At 42.8% G+C, this 25,213-nt stretch overlaps 2 protein-coding genes and 1 long non-coding RNA gene across 4 annotated transcripts; 2 read left to right on the top strand and 1 right to left on the bottom strand.

The window, feature by feature from the left end:
• Nucleotides 1–507: 507 nt before the first annotated feature.
• LOC113018303 (uncharacterized) lies at nucleotides 508–1,016 on the bottom strand. Its single transcript, XR_003271756.1, has 3 exons — nucleotides 996–1,016; nucleotides 710–882; nucleotides 508–546 (listed from the first exon to the last, which is right to left on the bottom strand). It is a non-coding gene; the product is annotated as an uncharacterized LOC113018303 (long non-coding RNA).
• Nucleotides 1,017–13,236: 12,220 nt separating this feature from the next.
• LOC113018300 (uncharacterized) lies at nucleotides 13,237–22,701 on the top strand. Of its 2 annotated transcripts, XM_026161358.1 has the most exons (7): nucleotides 13,237–13,638; nucleotides 14,002–14,102; nucleotides 16,036–16,224; nucleotides 16,292–16,366; nucleotides 16,488–16,577; nucleotides 19,898–19,960; nucleotides 22,633–22,701. In XM_026161358.1, exons 1-7 carry the CDS (start codon nucleotides 13,413–13,415, stop codon nucleotides 22,684–22,686), a joined length of 798 nt encoding a protein of 265 aa, XP_026017143.1. In that variant the 5' UTR covers nucleotides 13,237–13,412; the 3' UTR covers nucleotides 22,687–22,701. The 2 variants fall into 2 exon arrangements, with proteins under 2 accessions (XP_026017143.1, XP_026017142.1); XM_026161357.1 differs by lacking the exon at nucleotides 22,633–22,701 and having other exon boundaries at nucleotides 19,898–20,493.
• Nucleotides 22,702–22,887: 186 nt separating this feature from the next.
• LOC113018304 (uncharacterized) lies at nucleotides 22,888–24,591 on the top strand. The gene is made up of 6 exons (XM_026161360.1): nucleotides 22,888–22,950; nucleotides 23,072–23,143; nucleotides 23,243–23,361; nucleotides 23,445–23,505; nucleotides 23,596–23,690; nucleotides 24,126–24,591. The coding sequence occupies exons 1-6, from the start codon at nucleotides 22,915–22,917 to the stop codon at nucleotides 24,589–24,591; spliced, it is 849 nt and encodes a 282-aa protein (XP_026017145.1). The 5' UTR covers nucleotides 22,888–22,914.
• The last annotated feature ends 622 nt before the right edge of the window (nucleotides 24,592–25,213 follow it).

Genomic DNA, 25,213 nt, shown 5'->3' on the forward strand with positions numbered 1-25,213 from the left:
GGACAAAAATACACACACACAAAATAAGTGAATTGGAGCACATGAATAAGCTCTTGTTAACTGTCTTCAGCGGGGAGAAAGTATGTAAACTCCTAGGCTGATAAACATGAAAGTCACCAGGTGTAAATCTGCAAACTGCCGCATTTGATTCCCAAAGAGCTATGAGCGGAAAAAGTGATAAGTCTTAGCATGGTGTGCCGTGTATCCTTTAAAACAAAATAAACATGGGGTCCTCGGGCTGTACAAACTACAACCTGAGGACTAAACAAGCCAAAGACCAAAGACTCCATCTCCAGATTAACCAGACATGAAAGTCTTGTTATTAAGAAAGACAAAGTAATATAGCATAAAAATGGTAAAACTTACCAAATATGCATTTGCAGAGCGCTGTATCTTTAAATGCCCTTTTTTGCTTTGTCTGGTCCTTGGTTTTTTTTTCCCTGCCCAGTTTAGTACCGAGGCCAGCTCGTTTGTAATGGCATAAGCCATTACACGGCTGACTCGCACCTCCAGTGTGGTCTCTCCAATCAAGGCAAAGCGTCTCACCTATAGACACATTTTAAGAGATGGAATTAGCGTGTCTCATGTCTTAAATGTGTATGCAAGTGCTTGTGTGTTTAATCAACAGGCCGTTGTTATGTATTTAAATCACATCTGACAGCTATTACACTTTATAGTTACAAAGTGTACATAACCTTTACATACTTACCATTGCCTTATTTGCCTCTTGTGATTGAAGAGCTGGCTCTGCATTGTTTAGCTCCTCAATGTTGTGCAAGGGCAAATCCAGAGGCAGTACCCCAGCATCTACCGATTCATTGCAGCCGGTATTGCGGATGGCTCTGACCTCCTCACGGAGTTCGTTAACAGCTCTCGTCAGGTCTGACAGAAAAAGATAATTTTTTTTTAAGTATTTAAGAATACAGACAACTTGTCAAAAGTTTCCTTGTGTCACACACAGATATGTACAAAGACACCAGACAGTATTTTATTACCTGGTATTTTCACTCGAGGGGGCTGGGGAAAGGCAAGGCAAGGCAAGGCAAGTTTATTTGTATAGCACAATTCAACAACAAGGTGATTCAAAGTGCTTTACAGAGACATTAGAAACAAAAACAAATAAAAAGCATGATTTAAAATTGATTAAAACAAGCAAATAAACTAACTAATTAACAAACAAACAAACAAACAAAACAGTATATAAAATCAAAACAGATAAAATCAGAACAGTAGATAAAATCAGTAGTTAAATGTAAGTTTTGAAATTTAAGCTTAAAGTGTGGATTTGGTGCTTTATTCAAATGCAGCTGAGAACAGGTGAGTCTTCAACCTGGATTTAAATAAACTGAGTGTTTCAGCTGATCTGAGGCTTTCTGGGAGTTTGTTCCAGATATAAGGAGCATAAAAGCTGAATGCAGCTTCTCCGTGTCTGGTTCTGACTCTGGGAACTGATAAAAGACCGGATCCAGATGACCTGAGGGATCTGGAAGGTTCATACTGGGTCAGATGGTCATTGATGTATTTTGGTCCTAAACCATTCAGAGCTTTATAGACCAGCATCAGAACTTTAAAGTCTATCCTCTGACGGACAGGCAGCCAGTCTAAAGACCTCAGAGCTGGACTGATGTGGTCCACTTTTTTGGTCTTAGTGAGGACTCGAGCAGCAGAGTTCTGAATGAGCTGTAGTTGTCTGACTGATTTTTTCGGTAGACCTGTAAAGATGCTGTTACAGTAATCAAGCCTACTAAAGATGAATGCATGGACTAGTTTTTCCAGGTCCTGTTGAGACATCAGATCTTTTATCCTAGAAATATTCTTGAGGTGATAGTAAGCTGACTTTGTTATTGTCTTAATGTGTTTTTCTAAGTTTAGGTCTGCATCCATCACTACACCCAAATTTCTCGCCTGGTTTGTGGTTTTTAGATGTATAGATTGAAGTTCTCTGGTGACCTGTAATCGTTTTTCTTTGGCGCCAAAGACTATTACCTCAGTTTTGTTTTTGTTTAGCTGGAGAAAATTGTGGGACAACCAGTCATTGATTTCCTCAATGCATTTACCAAGAGCCTGCACAGGGCCTTGGTCTCCTGGTGACATTGTGATATATATTTGTGTGTCATCTGCATAGCTGTGATAGTTTATTTTGTTGTTGTTTATAATCTGTGCCAGTGGGAGCATGTAAATGTCAAACAGAAGGGGTCCCAAGATGGAACCTTGGGGAACTCCACATGTGATACTTGTCTGCTCAGATGTGAAGTTACCTATTGATACAAAGTATTTCCTGTTTTCTAAGTATGTTTTGAACCAGTTTAGTACAGTTCCTGAAAGACCTGTCCAGTTCTCCAGTCGTTTGAGTAATATGTTGTGGTCAACTGTATCAAATGCTGCACTGAGATCCAGTAAAACTAAGACTGACATTTTTCCACTGTCTGTGTTCAGACATATGTCATTAAACACTTTGGTCAGAGCGGTTTCAGTGCTGTGGTTCTGTCTAAAACCTGACTGGAAGGCATCGTAGCAATTATTCTGTTTTAAGAAGTAATTGAGCTGTTGAGAAACTGCTTTTTCAATGATCTTACTTAAAAATGGGAGATTTGAGATCGGCCTGTAGTTATTCATTTGTGTCTTGTCAAGATTGTCCTTTTTCAGTAAAGGTTTAATTACAGCAGTTTTTAGTGATTCTGGAAACACACCTGATAATAAAGAAAAGTTGACGATCTGTAACAGGTCTGACTCTAAAGTCTTTGAGACCTTTTTGAAAAAACTTGTTGGCAGGACATCTAAACAGCAGGAGGAGGAGTTCAGTTGACCTAAGATGTCCTCCAGGTCTTTGCTGTTAATAGGTTTAAACTGTTTCATGGTATTTAAACAGTTTTTTGGTGGACACAGTACATATCCTGGATCTGCTGTTGATGTACCAATTGCTTGTCTAATTTTTTGGATTTTTTCTGTGAAGAATTTGGCAAAGTCATTGCAGGCCATGGTCGAATGAAGTTCAGCTGCCACTGACACAGGAGGGTTTGTTAGCCTGTCAACTGTAGAAAATAAGACCCGAGCATTATGGCTGTTTTTAGTGATGATGTCAGAGAAGTAGGACCTCCTTGCACTCCTCAGTTGTAAATTATAATTGTGAAGTTTCTCTTTATAAATGTCATAATGAACCTGGAGGTTTGTTTTTCTCCATCTGCGCTCAGCTTTCCTACACTCTCTTTTTTCATTTTTCACCAGTGTGGAGTTTCTCCATGGAGACTTTTTCCTTCCAGAGATAACCTTCACCTTAATGGGAGCAATCGTGTCCATTACATTTAACATGTTAGCATTGAAGCTATTGACGAGCTCATTGACTGACCCTCTGGGCAGGTCAGGTGTTAATGGGAAGACCTGGTTAAAAATTGCACTACTGTGTTCAGTTATACACCGTTTTGTGATCACTGTTGTTGATATATTTGTGTGGGCTGAGATTTTACTTTCAAAGAAAACACAGTAATGATCAGACAGGCCCACATCAGACACAGTAACCTTTGAAATGCTCAGGCCTTTGGAGATCAGTAGGTCAAGAGTGTGTCCTCTATTATGTGTGGCCTCTGTTACATGCTGAGTCAGCCCAAAGTTGCCCAGAGTGTTACTCAGGTCTTTAGTCCCTTTGTCCTGAGGGTTGTCCACATGGATGTTAAAATCCCCAGCAATAATTACACAGTCAAAATCAACACAGATCACAGACAGCAGTTCACTGAGGTCATTAAAAAAGTCTGTGCAGTATTTGGGAGGCCTGTAAACATTAAGAAACACAACTTTGGATGGGGCCTTCAGCTGTAAAGCCACATATTCAAAAGACTGAAAACTTCCAGGAGATAGCTGCTTACATTGAAATGATTCATTAAATAAGACAGCAACCCCTCCTCCTCTCCTGCTCGCCCTGACCTCACTGATAAAACTGTAGTTAGGAGGGGTCGTCTCGATGAGAACAGCTCCACTGTTACTTTGGTCCAACCAAGTTTCAGTTAAAAACATAAAATCAAGGCTGTGCTCAGTGATTAAATCATTAATTAAAAATGTTTTCCCAGCTAGAGATCTAATGTTTAATAAAGCCAACTTAAGTGTTTTAGAGGTATTACTTGTCCCCTCGTGTTTGGGAGCAGTCTGTGGCACACAAGGTATGTTTACTATGTTTAAAGATCTTTTAGAGTGCAGCTCTCTGTGTTTTGACCAGGCCACATGTCTCCTGTCACCCAAAAGTACAGAAATTTTAAAACCTTCTAGTAAACAGGGTCCCAGCTTCTCCTGGGAAAAGTCATCACTGCCATAATCCTCACAGCCCGGACCCTTCACACATCACACATCAGACTGCGGAGACAGGGCATGAAGAGGAACTAAGGGGGGCGAGGCTGGGCAATGTGACTTCGATTGCTCTGTTGAGGGTGGGGCTCGATGGCGAACCTTTGGCCGCTCTGGTGGGGGGTTTATGGGGGACAAAAAGGGATTGGGACGGGGGGTAGATCTGAGCCCAGCATTGACCCGCTCCATCATCTCCTCAGTGAATTTCAGGTGTGGGGAGGAGGGAGAAAGGGAGGGGGAGGAGGGTGATGGCCTGTCAGGGGTTTGGGGGACTGGGGAAGGTCGTGGTCCCTTGTCCTGGTCGTTGGTGTTGTTGAGAGAGTTGGAGGCAAATAGGGACCCCTCTTCTTGCCTTAGATGTCTCTCCTTTCTGAGGCTCTTCCTCAGATGCCATGGATGTCTCTCCTTTCTGAGGCTCTTCCCGGGTGGGGGCAAATGGAGCTCCTCCTCAAGGTTTCTGCTGGGCTTTGTCTGTTCTTGGAGTACTGTTTGTTCCTCTTTATGAGATAACTCCTCGTTTATCTCAGCCTTGGCACCAAGCACGGATGGATGACGTATGGAATAAAACAAGTTGGAGGTGAACAGTTTCACCCCTGACTTGTTAAAATTAAATCCATTTGCTTTGAACAGATGCCTGCGTTCCCAAAAAATATTAAAGTTGTGGATAAAGTGCACTGAGTGGTCAGCACATGCTGATATAAGCCATTTATTCAGTGTAAACAACCTGCTGAATCTCTCGTCTCCTCCTCTGACCGGCGGTACAGGTCCACTGATGAATACAGCTGCATTCAGAGAGTTTACAGTATTTAATAATCCAGTAAAGTCCCGTTTCAGAACCTCCGACTGTTGTTTGGACACATCGTTTGACCCTGTATGCAGAACAATGTTTGTCACAGTTAGATATTCATCTGCAATTTGAAGAATTCTCTCCTTCAGGTTGTTGACCATATCGTTAGGAAAGCAGAGGACTTTAGTGTTCTTACCGCACATCCTTTGTACATCCTTTACGGCAGAGTCACCCACAATCAGAGTTTCAGGCCTAGCCTTTAGCTTTCCCTGTGGCCTTTCACTTTTCAACAGATTTTCAGACCTTATTTCGCTGCTTTTAGATGGATGGTTGTCCGATATAGATCCAGGGTCCTTTGATAGTGGAGCAAATCTGTTCTGCAGTTTCACATTCAGTTGTTTTGGAGGTTTGTTGTTAACCTTCCTATTCACGGTTGTCCAGTCCTGTTTCCTCCCGTATACAGGGGTAGAAGAGCTTCTCTGTTTCGTAGGAAGTGAAGGCCAGTCGGTTTCAGAGATTTCAGCTCGCTGTGCCCTGCCTGTGGTACGTCCTCCCCCTTCCAGGAGACATGATTTATGTCTTGGTTTTGCACCAAGACAGTCTAAAGGGGGATTATCACTTGAGGATTTATAATAATGCACAGAGTCTACTTTCTTGGTCATGTTATCTGTGCTCCTTAGCTGTGTACTAGCTTGCTCATCGCCATTGTTTTGAATCAAAGGCAAGGTTGTTTCATTTCCACACAGTCCATTTACCTCCACGTTTACTTCTAACCGATGAATTTTTGTCTCCAGTACTGCAATCTTCTGCAGGAGGCTGTGGTAGTCATCTGTGGAGAGGGAAGGCATCTTGTTGCTAGTTAGCCTAGCGGTTAGCACCTTTCCAGGCTATTGAGGCTGCTCGGTGCCCAGACGCTGTAATCAGGCTTCAGCTGTGTCTAGGCCACAGACACACGGAGCGCTGAGGATAAGGTAACCATAAAATGTTGCTGTTTCTGTTAAGAACACTCTAGTCCTAATGATCTACAAGTGTCCAGAAGTTATCGCAGGTAAGCTCACACGGAAAAAAGGGAAAAAATCAGCATAAAAATCAATAAAAATCAATATAAGAAGCAAAGCATTCAAGAGCAAAGAGATGAAGCGTCCATATAACTCTCTCACTGTCTGCTACAGTAAAACCTGTTCTAGTCTGTCCCTCTGCTGTTGTAAAACTCAAATCATCAACAAACCAAACCTTTCCCTCAACGAGTGGCACAGCTATTAAGTCATCCCTCAGCTTACACTTTTTCTCCACGTGCTCTCTACACTCATGAGAAGTGCCTTCTTCCTCCGTTGGCAAAAAGGGTTTAACAGATTCAGAATTGTGCACCACTTTATGGTAATATGTGTGGTTGTGAGAGTAACAGTAATATTAAAGGCAAGTGTCTTGTAGGTGACAGAAATGTAAGTTTAGTCTGCAGTAGTAAACATCTACCTCGTGTGGAACTAACAATGTCAAAAGGTGAAATAAACTATTTCCTGAAACATTGTACAACTTAAGCTGCTGCACATACTGATCTCACGCATGGAGGTAAAGCACGAGCAACTAGAGCTAATCTTTTAGGATAGTAAGTTACTGGCTTCACTTGTGGAAAAAGTGCTGTTAGTTATTTTACAGTCACCTGGCATTTGTGCTGTTCACAGAACCACAAGTCCATCGCTGGACCTCCTCTGCGCTGTCACTTTTTGGAGCTTGGCACGCTCCCTCATGTTCCAATGCTGCTGAAGATTTAAGGCAGACCACGTCGTACACCTTAGTTGTCTTCCTTAGCGTCAACGTCGAAACTCTTTCATCTTATTTAAGATTTGCTGTGCAAAGTCTCCTCGTGACAATCCTTTGGAAGCCCAGTAGCACAGCTCTCTGTGCTGAAGGTGATCTCCCATCCTCCTGAAGACTCTCTCCAGGCCTCAGCTTCCATCTTGTGGACGATCCTCTCAGTCATTTCCTCTCGTCATGGCACCTCACGACATCTACAAATTGAAAAAAATGACACTCCTCTCGCCACACGGCTGTTGCCACGTGTCAACTCCCCAATGAGACATGTACAAGAGTGTTGCACCGTCTCCCTAAAACAATCTCCAGGGTTTGTCCCTTGGAGCAGCTTCACTCCAAGCTGTAACCCTGTGTAAAAACATTAGTCAGCACTTAAATGTTCAGCTTGTTTAGCTCCCAGCTCCTGTATCACAGAAGACAAAGTCTTAAAGTTAAAACAACTTCACATTTGCAACCAACTGCAGCTCGTAAGTGTAATAAAGTATTCAGCGTCACAGAGACAAGGATCATTGCAGGTTTATTCTAAACTCATTAAACTCCTACTTTTCCCCATAATTTGTTCCAAATCATTGAACATCTCAACGTCATTCCACATTGTAATCAGTGACGTCCCTTAAGTTTGTCACTCACCATGAGCCCAACAGTGTGGTCAGATAATGAGCTCCATGTTACTATTCTGTAACCACTGCACATCTGTTCAATTGTCACTTGTCTGTCTGTGCTGAATCCTTTACAAGCACTCTTAAAGAAAAACAAACATTAGCCAAACACATGGTTCGTCCTGGTTGTCAGGTGTCGGCCAACCAGATTCCAGAGGAGCTGTGAAAAGTCATAAATTTAACACTCGCTGTGGAAAAAGTAACAATGGTCTCATCACAGTATGTCTCACACTGCATTAATTTCTCCCCTGTAACATTCACATTCTCTCAACAACACAGTGTAATTTCATCATCAACATATAGCCTGTAACTACAGTTTCCTTACAGAGAGATACATCCACACCTTTGTCAGGTGGGGGTTGACTTCACACAATGGTGTTGAGTCAGTCAGTCTTGTCAGCTTTTGTCAGTCAGTCAGTTCCCCATTTATTTTAAAATTCTTACTCATTCACTCAGTGATTCCTTCTTTTGCTGATTGTGGAAATTATCGTCGCATTTCGTTTCCACGCTCAGCAAAACGACGTCATTTCAAAAAGAAAAACAATTTAGACTGGATTTCCTCGTTGAATCCTTTTGGACAGGAACTTGTTTCCTAATTGTCCCAAATAAGTGGCTTTCTCCTGAGCCCATTTTAATTTTGGAGAAGCTCACTTTGCAACAGTTTTCTCGACGACGCTTCGGTTCTAATCGTGCAGATCTGCTCAAACATGGATCATCAAACAAAACTTTCAGTGCACCATGAAAGTAACAAAAGAAAATAAAGAAAATAAAGGAAAGCAAAGGAAAGAAAGGCCTTGTTTAAGTCATGACACGTGTTCTTCATGCCAGGGGGATAAATCGTACCAACCCAACTGGCAGGTTCAACTTAGTAACAAAAGACAAATCAACAGCCAGTTTAATCTCAAACATTCATCCAATCACACACAACATACAGCTTAACCCTGTTGTCTTAGCACATAATAAGTTTCTTCTCATGTAACTAAATGTGTGCCATGGTAAAACTTCTTCACACACCAGAAACTCACAATCAGCTCACTCAGCTCACTCATTTCAGACCCTCATCAGCATTCTGTTTTCTCCTCTATGATGCAACCATCTGTCCTCCTATAATATTCAGTCCACTAGTCTATGTATCACTTTCATCTTACTAGTGACTTGGACAAGATGACAAACAGAATCTAATTCTTAAGATGCTGTCTGGTCTTCATGAGTGTCATTGTATGTGTATATGCATGTAGGGTTAGTATAGTTAATGCATTTTCTGTATGTTTTTGTGTTCGTCTCTCATCACACTTTCATTATTCTCATCACTGCTTAAAACAACACACATCTCTCTCTGTTTTTTGTTTTTTTCTCTAACTGTACTTTTCTCCAAAACAGAAAGTAGCACTACAGCTGTTTCAGACTGAGAAACACCAAACACTCTTCATGCTATCATTCATCCACACAACTATTTTATTCCTTTTTGTCCACTGGGCAGGTGATCTGCAGAATCACATCTGCCCCAGCTGGATACCTTTTCACACACACCGTGACGTCAGACACACTCACGGACTGGATCAGGAGAAAAACTTTCTTCATCTTCACACTCTGGGACAGAAACACCATATGTTTTTTTTGTGTTGTGTCAGGGATGGATATGTGGTTGTAACGTTTGTGTTCACTAACTTTACTTTCTGTTTCCTACCCTGCCTAGTCTGTCTTGGACTCAATGCTGCTCCTAATGCCTCTCCATACTCAGCCTTTAGTCTCTCCTCCACCTCTGCCTCGGCTCTCTCACACTCTTCTCTGGCTCTTCTTTCTGCTAACATTGTTGCTCTTCCTAAAGCTTTTCTACGGTGTTGTTCTAAAGTAGTTGCAGTGGATTGAGCTGTGGTTTCATCCTCAGGTTTCACGACTACTGCTTGCAATATTGCTCTTTTAACATTCTGTGCTTCTCTTCTCTTTTGAGCCTGCTCCAGCCACCACTTAGCAACTGCTAACTGCAACTCCTTCCTCTGCTTCGCTTTCCCTGTTTTACCTGCTACACTTACAGCTATTCTTTCTTCAAGCATTTTACACTGAACTTCCACTAATGTCCCTTCAAATCCATATTTCTCACACCAACAACCTACATACTGCGTGCTGCCCGGTGAACATTTCTCCATAAATTTCACATCCCCTTCTAAGGCAGACTTACACATTTTATTCCCATTACAAGACAACAATCAGCCACACTCACGCAGACCACGTCTGGCCCGCACACACACACAACATAGGCCTATCGCTTGCGTCTGCACGCACAGCTAGCGCTCTCTGTTGAAAACTCTCTAACGCCCCAAATGGCGGAGATTCCGGACTCTCTTCACGGCGGAGTCACCGAACCTAGGTTATCTCTACGCCCCACACGGCGGAGAAGCCTGCGTCTCTCTCACGCGGCTAGCGCGCTCCCATACCTGCGGTCAACGCAGGGTCACATAGCCGCTCTCGGCCTTCTGTACTCACTGTTTGTTTACGTTCATGGGAAGAGTCTCTGGATCCCGTCAATCGTCATCCATCCCGAGGGGAGGTCAGGCGCAAACTTCCCGGCCTGGTGACAAAGCAAAGTGAAACACCAGGGCTTTACGTCAATCATCCCAGACGTTGCGGTGGCGTCCTCTCCCTCTCCTCGGTGGATGCAATGTGTTAGGTTCCGGCTCCGAAGGACCAAATAAATGTTGGGTCTGTGTTTCCACAAACCCCGCTAATTCTAGAGACTTATTCATCATGAAGAAAACAAGACAGTCGATCGATTATTTGCGCAAGGGAGGCCTCGTCTGTGTCCACCACGAAAATGACCCCCAGATCTGACCTCTAGTGGTGTGCGGATCGATACTGAAATATCGATTCTTCCGATACCAGTCATTTATGTTCTAGAATCGATTCTCACATTAAAATATCGATATTTTAGTACTCCGGTGTAAATTTGTAGTTTTTCCATTAAAATGAACGCAATGGAAAGAAACTATACCATTCGGATCGTCTAATTTGGAAGGAACTACTTCCTCTTAAGCAGGGCCGTGCAGAGAGGTTTAAAGGGGCGGGTGCTCAAAGTTAAAAAGGGGCACATTGAACCAGGCTGAATAACAACAACACACATTCATCAACAATCTAATATGGGAAGGGCAGGGCTGTGTTTATCTGAGACTGTAGACATTAAAAAGTCCACAGGAGAGATGGTAGCTGATTAAACAAGTGTCATGAGATAATAACAAAATGCAAAGATTGGTGACAGCGCTTGGAACCATAAGGACACAAAAAACTGTGAGAAATAATTTAGGCTCTGCCTGTGAATCACTCTTTGCTTCTCTTCTTCCTTCCATCCCATCATTTCATATATCACTCTCCACTTGCTGTCTATCTGAGAACAAGGCACAACTTGCTATAAACTATAATCTAATTATCCACACCTAACAACTCTTGCACTTAATCTATAATAAAATGATGACAGAAAAATGTTATAGCCCTGCCTTTAGTAGCCTCACACAGCTCCTACTGTTTCCTCCTCATGTCCTTACCAGCCATGTCTGCACAATGTTATATCATGAGTAATAATTAAAAAAAATCCATATACATAAAACACACACATGCACGCACACACAGTGACATTTTAGACCTTCTTCAGAATACTGTATATACTATGGGCATCATGGTGCTGATCCAGAATCCTTACATTATTATTTATTACTAGAGCTACAATAATAAAGCAATGAGGAGGGGGAAGTAATAAATATGAAATAATGTATTTATGATGATTCCATTTGTTTCACTATCCACTCTGTGCAGGGCAAAGCTTATTACATGTTTAAACTGTAGAGATACAATAATTTTACTGCTGTAAAATCCAAATTTTGTCTTATTTAAAATATAAATCTGATATAATCTGCTTCTTAATGTATGTTCTTTAAAATACAGCGTGTGTTTTTTTTAATATATTATAATTATAATAATGCATAATTATGTGGACATGCATATTAGATCGTTTTTAGTGAAATATAATCCCTCCAGAAAGGCAGGAAAAGCCCGGAAACATACTTTAAAACTAAATATGTTTCTAAATACTTTAAAACTAAATATGTTCCCTAAAACGGTGACAGAGCTACAGACCCATGACAGCCTTACACAGGTAGCCAGCAGCTATGACCAGCACTACATGTGCAGTTAATAAAAGGACAGGTAATGTTTGTCACGCTGTTGCACACACAGCACGCTCGTTTGTTTCAGTTCGTCAGCTGCAACAAGACATCTTACCAACGTGTACGTAATAAGCTAATACTCCTGTGTGCTACACACTACAGTGTACGCTGTACACCTACTTACTGGGTTTGTCGCATCAGTCTGTGTCTCTGAGTTAACTTGTGTTTCTCCTACAGCTCCGGACCGCTAAAAATGTGCGTGCTCTTTGTGAGCTCGTTCCCGGCTCGTAACCAGCGCGTTCTGCCGTCACGGGCGATCATTGGTTAAATGTGATCATGTGACTGATGCAAGCCAGATCCTTTTATTTAGCAAAACTGTGATTAATAGTTAAATATTATTGTTGAGGGGCACAGACAGGACTCCGCACGCACACACACATATAAAAAAAATAAATAATTTTTTAAAACTTGCCTCAGTTTTTGGGCACCCATCAGGAAAGGGCGGGTGCTCAAGCCCCTCTAGCCCCCCCCCCCCTCTGCACGTCCCTGATGTCATCAACCATGGCCTGACTATGAGGGAAGCTGGGCAGAGAGTCCACCCACATCTAAGCCGCTTCACAGTGGCATCTGTAATACGAACATTCCGACTAGAAAACAGGTATGTCTTCACCTCCATACCTTCTGCTCTACTCAGATGGTTTCATAGCACTGTTCTACAGTATATCACATTACCATATCAAGTGTACGGGGTGCTAATGCTCCTTTTGCAGCCAAAGTGGCTGATTACTTATATTGAAGTACAGTGTTGTACAGTGGATGACACAGTACATACAGTAAAGTACTGTAAGAAAAATAAGCAAACCGATGACAATATGTGGTTGTATTCCTCCAATATTGTTATGTTATTATTACAATTACATAATACAATTATATATTGTATTATGAAATGCAATGAAACATTAAGTTTTTGTACAGAGTATCGGTATCGGATCAGTATCGCCGATACCACCCTGAATTTTACTTGGTATCGGATCGGAAAGGAAATCAGTGGTATCGCACATCACTACTGACCTCCTCCTGCTACCTTTTATTGAGAGACAGTTCACACAAAACACGTCAGAACAAAGCCACGCCCCCTTGGTTCTAAGACAAAGCATTTATGTATATGTGTGAACTTCTGTAAGAGTGTATGTGTGTGTGTGTGTGTGTGTGTGTGTGTGTGTGTGTGTGTGTGTGTGTGTGTGTGTGTGTGTGAGAGAGACCTCCTGCTGACCAAAGGGTCGTAAACCCAGGAAGCTTACATCAAAAGAAACAGATCTTTCAGATAGGATGTATCTACAATAAAACCTCCCCCAGCACAGAGTGGTTGGAGAGGTGGTCAGGATCAAAGGAATGGCTTTGATCCTACTGCTTGAACTAAGACTGTACAAATTTAAGAAACACAATGGCAACATTCAACAATTAGACTTAACAACTGTCTTTGCAGCTTCGGTCAAAGGTACAGTGTCCACTGTGACCCTGAGAGCAGGACACAGCCAGAGGTGAGTCAGCAGTTACAAACTAAATGCTGCTGACATGAATCAAACTGCTGGATAACCCACTGCTCATGAAAATGGCACCTTTCTGTTGCTTTTTGAGATTACTGAGAATATTTGAATTGTGACTCAGATGGCAGATCCAGGCTCTCAGCCTCCAGCTGAAACTTCCAGTCCTCCCCCAGCCAGAAGCTCTGATGCTGGGCTGAGAGACTTTGATCCTTCCCTGGATCCAGAAATCCAGGAGGGAGAAGGAGAACAGGACCTCCTTCCTGATCTGGAGAGGCCTGAGGGAAAGAAAGATGGAGCAGACAGAGCTTTGAACAAATCCAAACCTCCTGAGCTTCACCTCCACAAAGGTGCAGACACTGATGCACAGATTCACATGTGACACCTGCAGCGTCCAGGTTGTGCCGCTGACATTATCTCCACTCTGATACAAGCCTCATTCACTCGCTCACACACGTTCATACAATCACCTTTTCCTCACAGTCACACACATGAATGTAATGAGGGGAACTCGGGTTCACTGTCGTTCCTCAGGATGCTTTGATATGCAGACTGGAGGCTCTGTGGATGAAACACCGACTGTCTGAAGCACTCTGAAGTGTTCATGATGGACTTCATCCTGATTAACACTACAATACTTGTTAGAGGCCTTTTATATGTAATAATATTCTTTTCCATTAAAGCTCTGAACATTCTCACTCTTTCTTGACCAGGTGTGACAGGTGAAGGACACCGGCGAATAGGAGGACAGAAGCTGAGAGCCATTAGTCACATGACTTCAGCTGCTGCTGCCTCACCAACCACTGGCCCCTCGGTGAGTCTAGAGTTACAGCAGTGACCACAGGAAGTGCACACGTGTGATCTAAAGCTACATGTGGGCCTGTGACCATCAGTCTTCTCACTGTGGTAGACGGGTTTGTGAGTCCCTGTGATGCTGGGAGTGTCCAGGACAGTCGCTCCTGATTGGGTCTCTCATGGAAAGCTGGTCCCAGGAATTCCTGGAAAATTCCTCCACAAAAGAGAACTGGGAACATAAGTGCAGAGTGACAGAGGTGCTCAGCAGCCCTGCTGTTATATGGGAATAGAACCAGAATAGTCGGCAACCACTTGAGTTAAGTTAGCCAAAGAGATGCGACTCAGACTGACTTCATCATGTTGGCAACGTGTCTGCATTGATAAATTCCAGTTATTGACAAATCAGAAAATAATTCCAGTCGTTCAGAGACAGATTGTGATTGTTTGGAGGATGTAATCGTTTCCCTTCAGGGAGCGTGTTGGACGCTCAGTGTCCGGGTGATTAGCTGATGCAACTACTTAGAATCAGTTTGTGAATATGAAGAAAATCAGTGCAGTCACTGGACAAACTCTGATTCTTCCTAGTTTCACTCTTGTTTCAGTCCAGTGTGACTGAGGTGGTAAAAAATGATCTGACTTTTAGCCACACAGCTGTCTGCTAGAGAAAAAGCCTTTGTGCACAACTTTCTTAAAGGCAAACGGCACCATGTTCACTGCAGCTGCAGCAAACGCAGCAAAGAGTGAAAGTTGGACTGAGAATGTTGTGACTGTTTCATGAGAAAGAGCAGGAAAACAAGCATCACACACCCAGACACAGTGCTGGGATTAGAATTAGACTTTAGAGCCAAATGTAGGACAAAAGCTTTAATATGAAAGAGGAAAACCCAACAACAGCCAGAGCATGAAGCTCAAATCTATACCAATCACCAAGAAAGCTGACAGGCCTGTGACACGTCAGAGACGCCGTTCAAATCATAAAGAAGTTGGTTTATTGACAAAATGTAAAAAACCAAAAGAATCAAGTCAACCTTCAGTTTCGAGCGAGTAGACCAATCAGGCACAGCAGCAGCTCTAGAATAAGCAACAATTTGATGTCTTACAAACAACCTTTCATATACACACATACATATGGCTCATATGCTGTTTAAAAAGGCCTCAAAGACCCAACAGATTACACAAAGTACAAAAACACTTTCATTCAGACAACAGTCAGCTGTGCACGAGACAGAGAGCCGACTACAGTTAGTAACATGGACTCACTTTGTTTCAGACACGACACAAAGTAACACAAAGCCACAAAGAGCAGAAACATCAAAAAGGAGGCAGAGCAGCAGCAACTCTCCATGAGCTGTGAGGCTAACAGCCACCCACACTTCCTGTGATGCATAATGAAAACAACATTAACCTGAAGGATGATAACAACAGAAAGAAGTCTAAGCTAACGTTACACAGCGCTCACACAGCGCTGACTGTACAGGCCTCACACAGCTACGACCTGCATCCACAACACCTGATTCTACTGAACACAAACAAGTTAATGATATATGAGCAATCCAGGGAAGGCTTCCAGGAAGGTGAGGATCCAAAGACAGCTCTACAACAGCATCAGTCAGCAACAATGTTACTAATCACTGACTCTTTCATCCTTTTATACTCAATCAAAAAGTGCTGTGTTCACATTTGTTTCTGCTGAAATCCAGAGACTGAAAATGCGTCTTTTTAAAGTTTGAATAAACTGACTGAACTTCTCACGAGTCCAACCGTGAGGAACACTTCCCCCCATGACACATCACAGGAGAACGTCTCAGTGGAGGGGGGACAGTAGCTCAGGCAGTCACACTCAGAATCGATGCCTCCAGTCAGGGTCAAACGTGGTCCTCAGAAACCTGCAGATGTTTGGGCCAAGCTCTCACTGGTCTCTGCGTCTGTAGACTGAGCTGATGTTTCTCCAGGTGTCTGGTAAAAGGACGATGCTGCTGTCCAATGAGGCGAGGAGAGAAGTAGCCAAACAGGCGAGAGCCGTGAAGGAGGAACGGCGGGCAGCTCTGGATGCCCGACATAAATACCTGATGAGCAGGCTGGCCGACGCCGGCAGCCTGGAGGAGGCGGCGGTGGAAGACGCCATCGTCTCTGATGACAGAGTAAGTTCAGAGACGTGATCCTTCCTCAGAGTTGAACCTTTGAGTCATTAATGTCTGATTCTTCCAGTTCAGTCTGATCCATGAATTCTTTGCTGCAAACGGATCCAAGAAGCTGATTTTCTTCTATCAGGATGTCAAACAGGTAACTTTGATCACATTTCAATGACTGACACATGAAGGTCTAACCGCTCTTCATAATCTGCTGTCCTGTTTGTTGCAGCGTACTTTGTATTCATATCTTTTAATATCTACCTTTCTCCCAGAGTCTGTCCTCCCGTCAGTCTTCCTTTGTGGACGCATCAAACTCAGCTGTGGCTCAGAGGAAACTCTTCCTCACTACGGGGAACTCTGAGGTTGGCTTCAGCTTTTTCTGTTTAGTTCATGTGAGAATCACAGAAAAATGCTGATATGAGTGGAAGGTTCTGCTGGGAAATTGGCAAAGAGCAGATTATTGAACAGCGAGGCAGACAGTTCATTTCAGTGATGCCAGTTTATTAGAAACGAGGACTGTGGGGCTGCTGGAAGTCAGGACGGCCGTTCTCTGGATAAACCTGACAGCTGAGGTGGAGAGCAGGATTTATCCACAGACGGCTTCTTCCAAGCAAATGTCCTGAACACACCTGAGCTGAGGGTTACACAGTGTGTCCTGTGTGATCTCTGCTTTATGGTGGTTGAATCTCACAAATGTGACCATCAGACCTGACGACTTATTTGTGATGTTTTCATTAAAAATATCCTGGGTGAGGTGTTTGGGGCCTGTCCCATGAGGAGGAGTCTCCAGGGCAGACCCAGGACACACTAGAGAGGTTATATCTCTCAGCAGGCCTGGGAATGCCTCAGTATTGTCCTGGATATGCTGGAGGAAGTGGTTGTTTAGGGAGGTCTGGGATTCTCTGCTTAGACTGCTGCACCTGTGACCCGGGACCAGATAAACAGGAAATGGATGTTTGAAATTCAAAGAAATCCTCTTTTAATAATGAGGAAAAAAGACAGCAGGAGATCCATCGCAACTAACAAAACACTTCAAACACATCAATGCATCAACTTTAATCAACTTCATTTGGTTCAAATGAAGGAATCTAACAAAGCACTCACTAAAATGAAACACCAGTTAGTTTCCCGAGCTCAACAGGTCGAACACCTGAGTTTGGTTTGCGGTGCAGTTTTTATTTCTTCTAGATAACTTGGGTTATTTGCACAGGAAGGTTTTTTAAATGTATTTCTTAAGTACGATCTTATATGGGGGTTGATTTTATAGCATAACAGAATAATGTAATAACTCTAATAGAGTATAAAACATTTGCAGAATGAAGTACAAGGTGAAGAAAAGTCAGAACGTCCCTGTTTGAAAATACAGTCTCAGAAGGTCAGAGATGGACAAATTCAGCTACAGAAACATGTGGCCATTTTTTTAAAGCCATAGAGCATATTACAGACGACACAAAGAGCAAACACTGTAAACTTCTAACCACAGACCTCACACAGCTCACACACGTCAGAGTGAAGCTGTCATTTCCTGAAGCTTCCACACAAGAGAACTGGCAACAAGGTGGAGTCCTCATGGATCACTAGCAGAGAAATGTGGGTGGGTGCCAGACCACATGGACTCGACTCACTTTATTTCATACAAAGGAGCAGACTAATGCTGTCATCCTTAAAGACTAACTAGAAACAAGCAGTGCGCTCGCATCGACTCGACTTGTTTTGCAAGTTTGAAGTGAGATGGTACTTTGGAGTCAGCCTCCCGAGATGATGGCTGGTTTTTGAAAAAAATCTCATATTTATACAATGAGCAGCAGACTTTCCTGACTTGCAGAGGTCAACGTCCTCCTCAGTCATGCGCCATGAGTGGCACAGATACTATTCATCAAATAACTAACATGGCCTTGATTGTTACTCCAGAGACTTATCTGCGATGTAGCTTTATAGCATTTTCATTAGCAATCGTATGATTTGTGTTACAATGACCTTTGTGGACGGGCCCGGACCCCCAGGCCTCGTCCGTGACGCCGACGGTGAGCGCAACGTTTTTGTTTTCTTGCGCTTAAAATAACCTGATCAGCGTTCTGCGGACGGTTTGTTTACATTTCTCACATCTGTGATTGTTCACACGGGTTGGACACGAGCAGAGAGGGCTTTCAAGATGAAAAAGCCAACGTGAAACTTTAACGGACGACAAAGTTTTTCAATCAAATCTCCGTCACACCCTTCCTTGACCTCATCACGTTATCCACCTTAGTCAAGGAACAGTGGTTCGGGAAAATATGCATTTGTTTTTTGGACCAGTTTAAAACGTATCTCAACTAGTGATGTGCGGATCGATACTGAAATATCGATTCCTCCGATACCCGTCATTGTGTCCGGCCCCTTGGCGTGCACACTCACAACAATGGCTGAGCGTAAACAGAGTCATGTGCAGACGTATTTTACCTCCACGAACAGCTGAGACGTGGTTTGCCATACATGTGGCAAGAATGTGAGGTGTTGTGGTAACACCGCTGACCTGGTCAAACACCTCAGAGTGAATCATATCACAGAATATGACGAGCGTATGTTGAGGCGAACTGAAGAGGAGGAGAGGGAGAGGTGCTGCCAGGGCGAGACAGACGTCTCTCACGGAGTCCTTTAATGCTGCAGGCAGGCAACAAATAGCCACAACTTCAGGTTTTTCATTTCTATATGATAATTCTGCATCATTAAGTGATAAGAACAAGTAATCTGATGTCCTGTGATCATTACGACGCTATAATTTGAGATAAAATAAAAGATAGAGTAAAAAAATAAGTTTTTGTACAGAGTATCGTATCAGATCAGTATCGTCGATACCACCCTGAATTTTACTTGGTATCGGATCGGAAAGGAAATCAGTGGAAATCAAATCCTGCTTCACAGGTGTCCAGTTCATTCACTCTGACCCCTCCAGATAAGCGTTGCCAGTTCTCACTGTGCTGTAGATCACATTTTCTTGTGTTTGGGGTTATAACGGTTACTTTTGAGGTCTGTGTTATAAAGCAAGTTAATCCTGAATTTAACTGGAGAAGACAAATTCCCACTGCGTGGTGTAGTGCACAGCCAGGCATTCTTTACATTAGTTCGTTTGACAAAACCAAAAAGCCGAAAGTATTTACTTGGAGTTTGGTTTGATGAAATAAGTGCCAGAATCAGTGAATACAAATGATTCCAATGACATGAAAACTGGTCGAAGGACAAATCCCTCAAGAAAAGCACGACTAGCACATTAAGTTTGTTTGTAATCATCATCATCTCTAACACCATGCGCACAACAGTGATTTTGTTACAGAACACTAAGATAGTAAAATCTGGGAAATGATGATATTTCTTTCCAAAACTTCCTGTCTGGAAGACATTAAAGCTGCTGTGCCACCTGCAGCTTCTTTCAATCTATGTTATGTGAATATATCTTTTTTTGGGGTTTGAACATCCATTCAAACTCACTCTCTGCCTAGCAAGTCTCATTCCCTCATTTCCTTGGGGTCCAGCTTCACATACGTGGCACTGAGCCTTTTCCTTTGTCACCTCTTTCTGCTACATGCCTAGCCTCCCAGTTTCTTGGTCTATTTTCTTCATTTCACTAACTACACTTCTTTTTCTTTGTAAATCTCTTCCTTCAAATACTTTCAAAATCACTTCTTTTTCCCTTTCTTCTGTGCAGAGAAGACGTCAAACCCCTTCTTGGCAGTTTATCTCAATAAAGCTGTACTATCCCAGCCATCTGGTAAGTCTTCCCTACTACCCAGAGCCTGTTTATACTCCTGCATGTCTCTGCCTTCACTCACTTCCTCTTCTTGATGTCCAAACTCATCCTTCAAACTACCATTTGATGCTGCATAGCTGCATTCTCCCTGACACCTCCTTGTCTCCTGTCTTTTTGATTTCACCTTCTGCATAATATTTAGTTGCCCTGTGTGCAGCTTCCTCCACTTTCATATATTTCTACAAGTTCCTCCCTGTTCTTGAAGTATGTGTGCACCACGGCCATTTCCACTTGGAAAATCTGCCCCACATCTGTCTTTCTAGATTTCTCTCCTAAACACCACACCTACCCAACACCTCATAACCTCTGTTCCCTTCACCTAAATGTCCATTGAAGTCTGTGTCAATCACCACTGTAGTATGTGGTCTCTTGCACACAAAATGTGTCTACCCTCCACCTCCATAATATGAGTCCGCCAGCCCTCCCATTGCCAGTCATAGTCCATAACAAGTCAAAAACATAAACAGCTCGAACGTATTATTTATTTAAAAGAGAGAGAGAGAGAGAGAGAGAGAGAGAGAGAGAGAGAGAGAGAGAGAGAGAGAGAGCTCAGTTGTCCTTGCTCTAGCATCAAGAGTCAGTGACTGGCTGTTCACTGCAGGCTCAGCAGTCCAATGGCCGATCAGCAACAAAACAAATAAAAAAATAAGACACGTTCTTGATTATGACAACAAACCACATCCAAAAAAATATGACAGCAACACTTTAAGTTTTGTGTGCATTCATCATGTGCAACTCTGCAGAAAGTCTCATGTCAAGGATGTGTGGACAGGGGGGCTATTAAAAAGTTCCAGTATACAGAATAGAAAACCATCAAATGAATGAAATAAAATCTGTTGTCACAGTGGTTTTTGAAGGAACAATTACTTCACAGATGGACAGCCTCATTATATTTTAGTTAAACCTGATGATACACACTTCACGTCACCCTAGTTACATGTTTTTCTTTGCCATGTGTATGTTATCCAAGGGAGGAAAAAAATGAAAAAGAAAACTTTTGATGTGTCCAGACATTTCTTCACATCAGCTGCCAGCAACCAGTTTCAGCATGTACAACTGTTGCAGTAAGTGTGCTCATGCAGACCAACTATGCTGGTCCACTGTTCTTAATGGTGCTGCATGTTGAGAAAGAAGTGAAACAAATGTTTTGTTTAACAAGTCCACTAGTGTTAGAATAACTTGGCATTTCCAATCTGTTTCTGCTGTAGTTCAATGAAAGGTTTCAGTTACTTAAGTTTGAGAAAAACCAAAAAAAACGTTGGCCAGCTTCCCTCAGGGTCACTCCACGGTTGATGACATGGTCCACTATTGTAGCTCTGATGTCATCAGCAATTCTATTTCTTACTCTTCTTACCCGTCCTCTCCCCCCTCCTCGTCCTCCTCTTGCTCCTCCTTGTCCTTGTCGTCCTCTTCATCCTACTTCTTCACCTCCACGTCCTCTTCCTCGGCCTCCTCTCACTCTTCCTGCTCCCTCCATTGTACTCCACACACAGAGCTTACCTGTATCATAGTGCTTAGGCTGATTGCAAAGTGAACTAATTATCTAAAAAAGCTTTCACATGTGGCAGTGTGCCAGACAGTTGACAAAATAGTGTAAATAATGGCCATAAATGTGTATAGTTTTGCTAGGAGTGCGTTGATCATTTGGAAATTGAGTGCAAAGCAGTGTTTGTGCTTTTAGTTTTGCACACTCAGTGAGTGGTTTTGCTATAAGTATCAATAGTTTTAGGAATTGTGCTGTAAGAATCACAGTTAGGGTTTAAGCATTCAGAAAAACCTGTAATAAACGCACACGCATGCGTCTTCAGCATTACTGGGTTTCTGCAGCTCCTGGTTTCCTGTTTAATACATTCACACAAGCAATCAGACGCTATGAATCGTTCCACAATGTTTGCAGTCACTTTTCTTATCCCTCCTGACTCAAGAGCATAAAGCGATCTACGTTAGCTCTGGGAATTCTGACGGTCGTTCAGTAAATCTTTGTTTAATCTCTTTATTTGCTTTTTGGAGAAGTGAAGGTACAAAAACCTCGTCAATCAAATTTGCTTCGGTGGACAGAAAACAGCCGTTGTAGACTGTTTGGGGTTACCTTTTATAAGTATTGAATTTTCAAAAGTGAAGTCAGTTCTTCTGACCAGGTTCAGACCAGGATGAACACAAGTATGATACTGGACCCACTAGAGAACTGGTCCCAGCTGTGGGTTCACCTCCTCCTGCTGAACTCATAGGACAGACTCTAATGTAGCATCACGTTCATCGGTCACTCCTGACCTCCTGTGAAGCATGACGGATGTGTAATTAATGACTTCATTATTTGGGGCATTATTGCTCTAAAAATCATATTAATAGTATTATTATTATTGTGCTTTAGGCTGCACTGATAACGCAGAGGTCTCTTCTTCCTCTGGGCTGTTTAAAGGGCCAGTTTGTCCAAAGCTGTGTATATACCAGCTGCTGTCAGGCTTCAGATGTCTGCATTAGTCCACAGTCCACTGTTTGTAAGCCATTGCTTTACTGCAAAAGTTCCCATCTACTGTAAAGAAATGGAGATAAGCAGGCACATAATATGAAAAGGCATGCTGTAGCTGACTTTGTCTTTTCTGATCCATCGGTTTGTGTGGCTCTTTCCACAGGAGGGACCTAACCCACACTTTATTTACTTATATGATAAGTTTAGTGGAGTGTAGTGCAAAATACACAGTGTTTACTTTTAATTTAACAACATGAAGCTGCATCAAGTTTCCATGGTGACTGCTCAAGAAATTCTGCATTCATAAATAAACATCAGACTGTCAAAAGAGCTCATCTGTGCGAGACCACCGAGCTGAGAGCATTTTCAGGTCCAGATCCCCCGTACGCCATCGTTGGAGAGCAGTTGACGTTTTTCTTCCTGACTTTGATTTGAACACGTTTAAATGGAAAAGAGTCAAGGAATCTATAAGCCTATCAGGGTATGTGACGCTTTTGCTTTTACTGCATTTCAGTAATTTGAAGAATTTGATGTCGTTTTAAAAGTTGACAAACTGAGAATCATTTTAAGTAACAATGACTAAATTGCTATTTCTTTGACAGGTGTTGTTCAACACACCGATTTATGAAACAGCTGTAAAGATCTGCTGGTATCTTCCGGGCTACAAGGCTCAGGTTAGACCCAGATTCATGCAAACCAAAGCTGACAGAAAATATCAGGTCATTTCTGAGGACCTGAGAGTGGTGGTGATTAAATGTCTCCTTTACTTTTAGGTTGCGATAATGACGGAGTTTCTCAGACTTCAGCAGGAAGATCTAATTCCACCGAACCTCACTGCTGAAGATCTGAGAGATCTTTTGGTGGAGAAGAGCAGGGAGACGCTCAGAGAGCAGTGAGTTACTGTCACACCTGAAAGTCTGTTTGTGATGACGTGTAAGTGCTGAGAGAAAACCTCTGCTTTGCTTTCTTTTGAAGGCTGTGGGAGTTTGAGTTAGAGGATTTTGACGAAGAGGAAGCCAAACCTCTTCTAAGGCTGGTAAGACGAGAAAACCCACAAGACTTTTTTTTCATTACGTGCACATAACCTTTACACATAAGCGCACTGTAAATGTGTTTTCTGTTTCAGGTGTGGGCGGTGAACGTCAGCAATAAAATGAGGGACGTTGAATTTGAAGCCAGGTTGCTTCTTCAGTTCCCAGAGGCCGTACCTCCTAAATTTCAGTGAGTCACATGTAACATACAGTTATTAACCCTGTAAGACCCAACCCATCAAAAAACAGCCAGAAAATTCAGATTCTTTGGAACTGAGATGTTTATCAACCCTTTAAACAAAAGCCACACATGAGTTCTTTGCTATGTCATGTTGTGTATGATTTACTTTTATTGTGTATTTATTTTTTGTATCACATTTGATACACTGGGTGTTTTTGGCAACTTTTTGTTAACGACAATGTTAACTTTAGACTAAAAAAGAGTTTTGTCCACAACATTTAGAAATTATAGCAAGTATTGATCATGTTGATGAGATCGAGGTCTCAGAAACTCATGTATGATACAAAGGTGGTTACAGGGTTAACAGTCCAGCTACAGTGTTTCAATATTTAAATGATGCTTTGAATATGTTTAACAGATAACTCTTATCATGTTTTTCTACAGAGCACCTAAACTCCTCAGCGCGGTGAAGGATTACGTTGAAATCCTGAAAAAGAAGCAGCAGGAACAGCCTAACAGCAAACTGCTCACCGCGCAGGAGGTAGTGGTCGAGGTAGTTCCCCGCGTTCTCCAGGGCTTCTGGGAGCTTCCTCCTCGTCCCCTCCTAAACATGGCCTCCCAGAGTCTAAGTATCCTCTCCACCAGTGTCACCAAGGCCACTTTAGATCGTGTCTCCAAGAGCCTGACGGCGATGGAAACACAGGCCGTCTTCACCCGCTCTATCCGAGATGATCTGGTCGACAGCATCCTGACGGAGATTAGACAGAAATTTCCTGAAGAAATTCTGTCTATCCAAGTTGCAAACTTTGCACCCCTGTTGCTGAAGACCATTGCTGATGTAGCAAGGATCCGGATATGTGAAATCTTTGAGCCCCCTTCAAGTCCTGAATGTGAAGAGCACAAATGGTGAGCGCTCCTCTGACGGCCTTTCAGTGGCAAATGTTCCACCAGCCGAAGGAGCTCTGTCAGAAAGTGTTGCAGAGCCCGACGTTCCCTGTGAGGACTCTTCTGAAAGGCATCCAGTCTGAGTACTCGAGACCTTACGATCGAAGGAGCTCTGTCAGAAAGTGTTGCAGAGCCCCGACGTTCCCTGTGAGGAACTTCTTTCTGAAAGGGCATCCAGTCTGAGTACTCGAGACTTACGATCGAAGGAGCTCTGTCAGAAAGTGTTGCAGAAGGAGCTCTGTCAGAAAATGTTGCAGAGCCCGACGCTCCCTGTGAGGAACCCTATGGCGAGTCCAAATCCTGTGTTGAAGGTGAAGATCATATGATCAACGGATCTTGTTCTGAAATTGGGCCGGTTCCTGATGTTCCCTTTGAGGAACCTTTTCCAGAACCTGAAGCCAGCATGAAGTCCGAAGACCGTCAGAGCAAGAAGAAGAAAAAGGGCTTCTTCAAAAGACTGAGAAGTCTGTTCTGCTGCTGTTGCAGACCAAAAGTCACCGACTGACACTGAAGCTGTGACCCAGTGTTGGTGTTGCAGTAACTCTAAATATGTAAATATGTTCCTTAATGATTGTTCTTCATGTTTT

This window comes from Astatotilapia calliptera, unplaced genomic scaffold (assembly GCF_900246225.1).
Source record: "Astatotilapia calliptera unplaced genomic scaffold, fAstCal1.2 U_scaffold_57, whole genome shotgun sequence".
Taxonomy (NCBI): Eukaryota; Metazoa; Chordata; class Actinopteri; order Cichliformes; family Cichlidae; genus Astatotilapia; species Astatotilapia calliptera.

Excerpts from the sequence above, each read along its gene's own strand:
- LOC113018300 (XM_026161357.1), top strand. The coding sequence starts at position 13,413 with ATGGCAGATCCAGGCTCTCAGCCTCCAGCTGAAACTTCCAGTCCTCCC. Across the intron at positions 13,639-14,001 it reads TGAGCTTCACCTCCACAAAG|GTGTGACAGGTGAAGGACAC; the intron begins GTGCAGACACTG and ends TTTCTTGACCAG. Across the intron at positions 16,578-19,897 it reads TCACTACGGGGAACTCTGAG|AGAAGACGTCAAACCCCTTC; the intron begins GTTGGCTTCAGC and ends TCTTCTGTGCAG.
- LOC113018304 (XM_026161360.1), top strand. The coding sequence starts at position 22,915 with ATGGAAAAGAGTCAAGGAATCTATAAGCCTATCAGG. Across the intron at positions 23,144-23,242 it reads TTCCGGGCTACAAGGCTCAG|GTTGCGATAATGACGGAGTT; the intron begins GTTAGACCCAGA and ends CTTTACTTTTAG. Across the intron at positions 23,506-23,595 it reads CCAAACCTCTTCTAAGGCTG|GTGTGGGCGGTGAACGTCAG; the intron begins GTAAGACGAGAA and ends TTTCTGTTTCAG.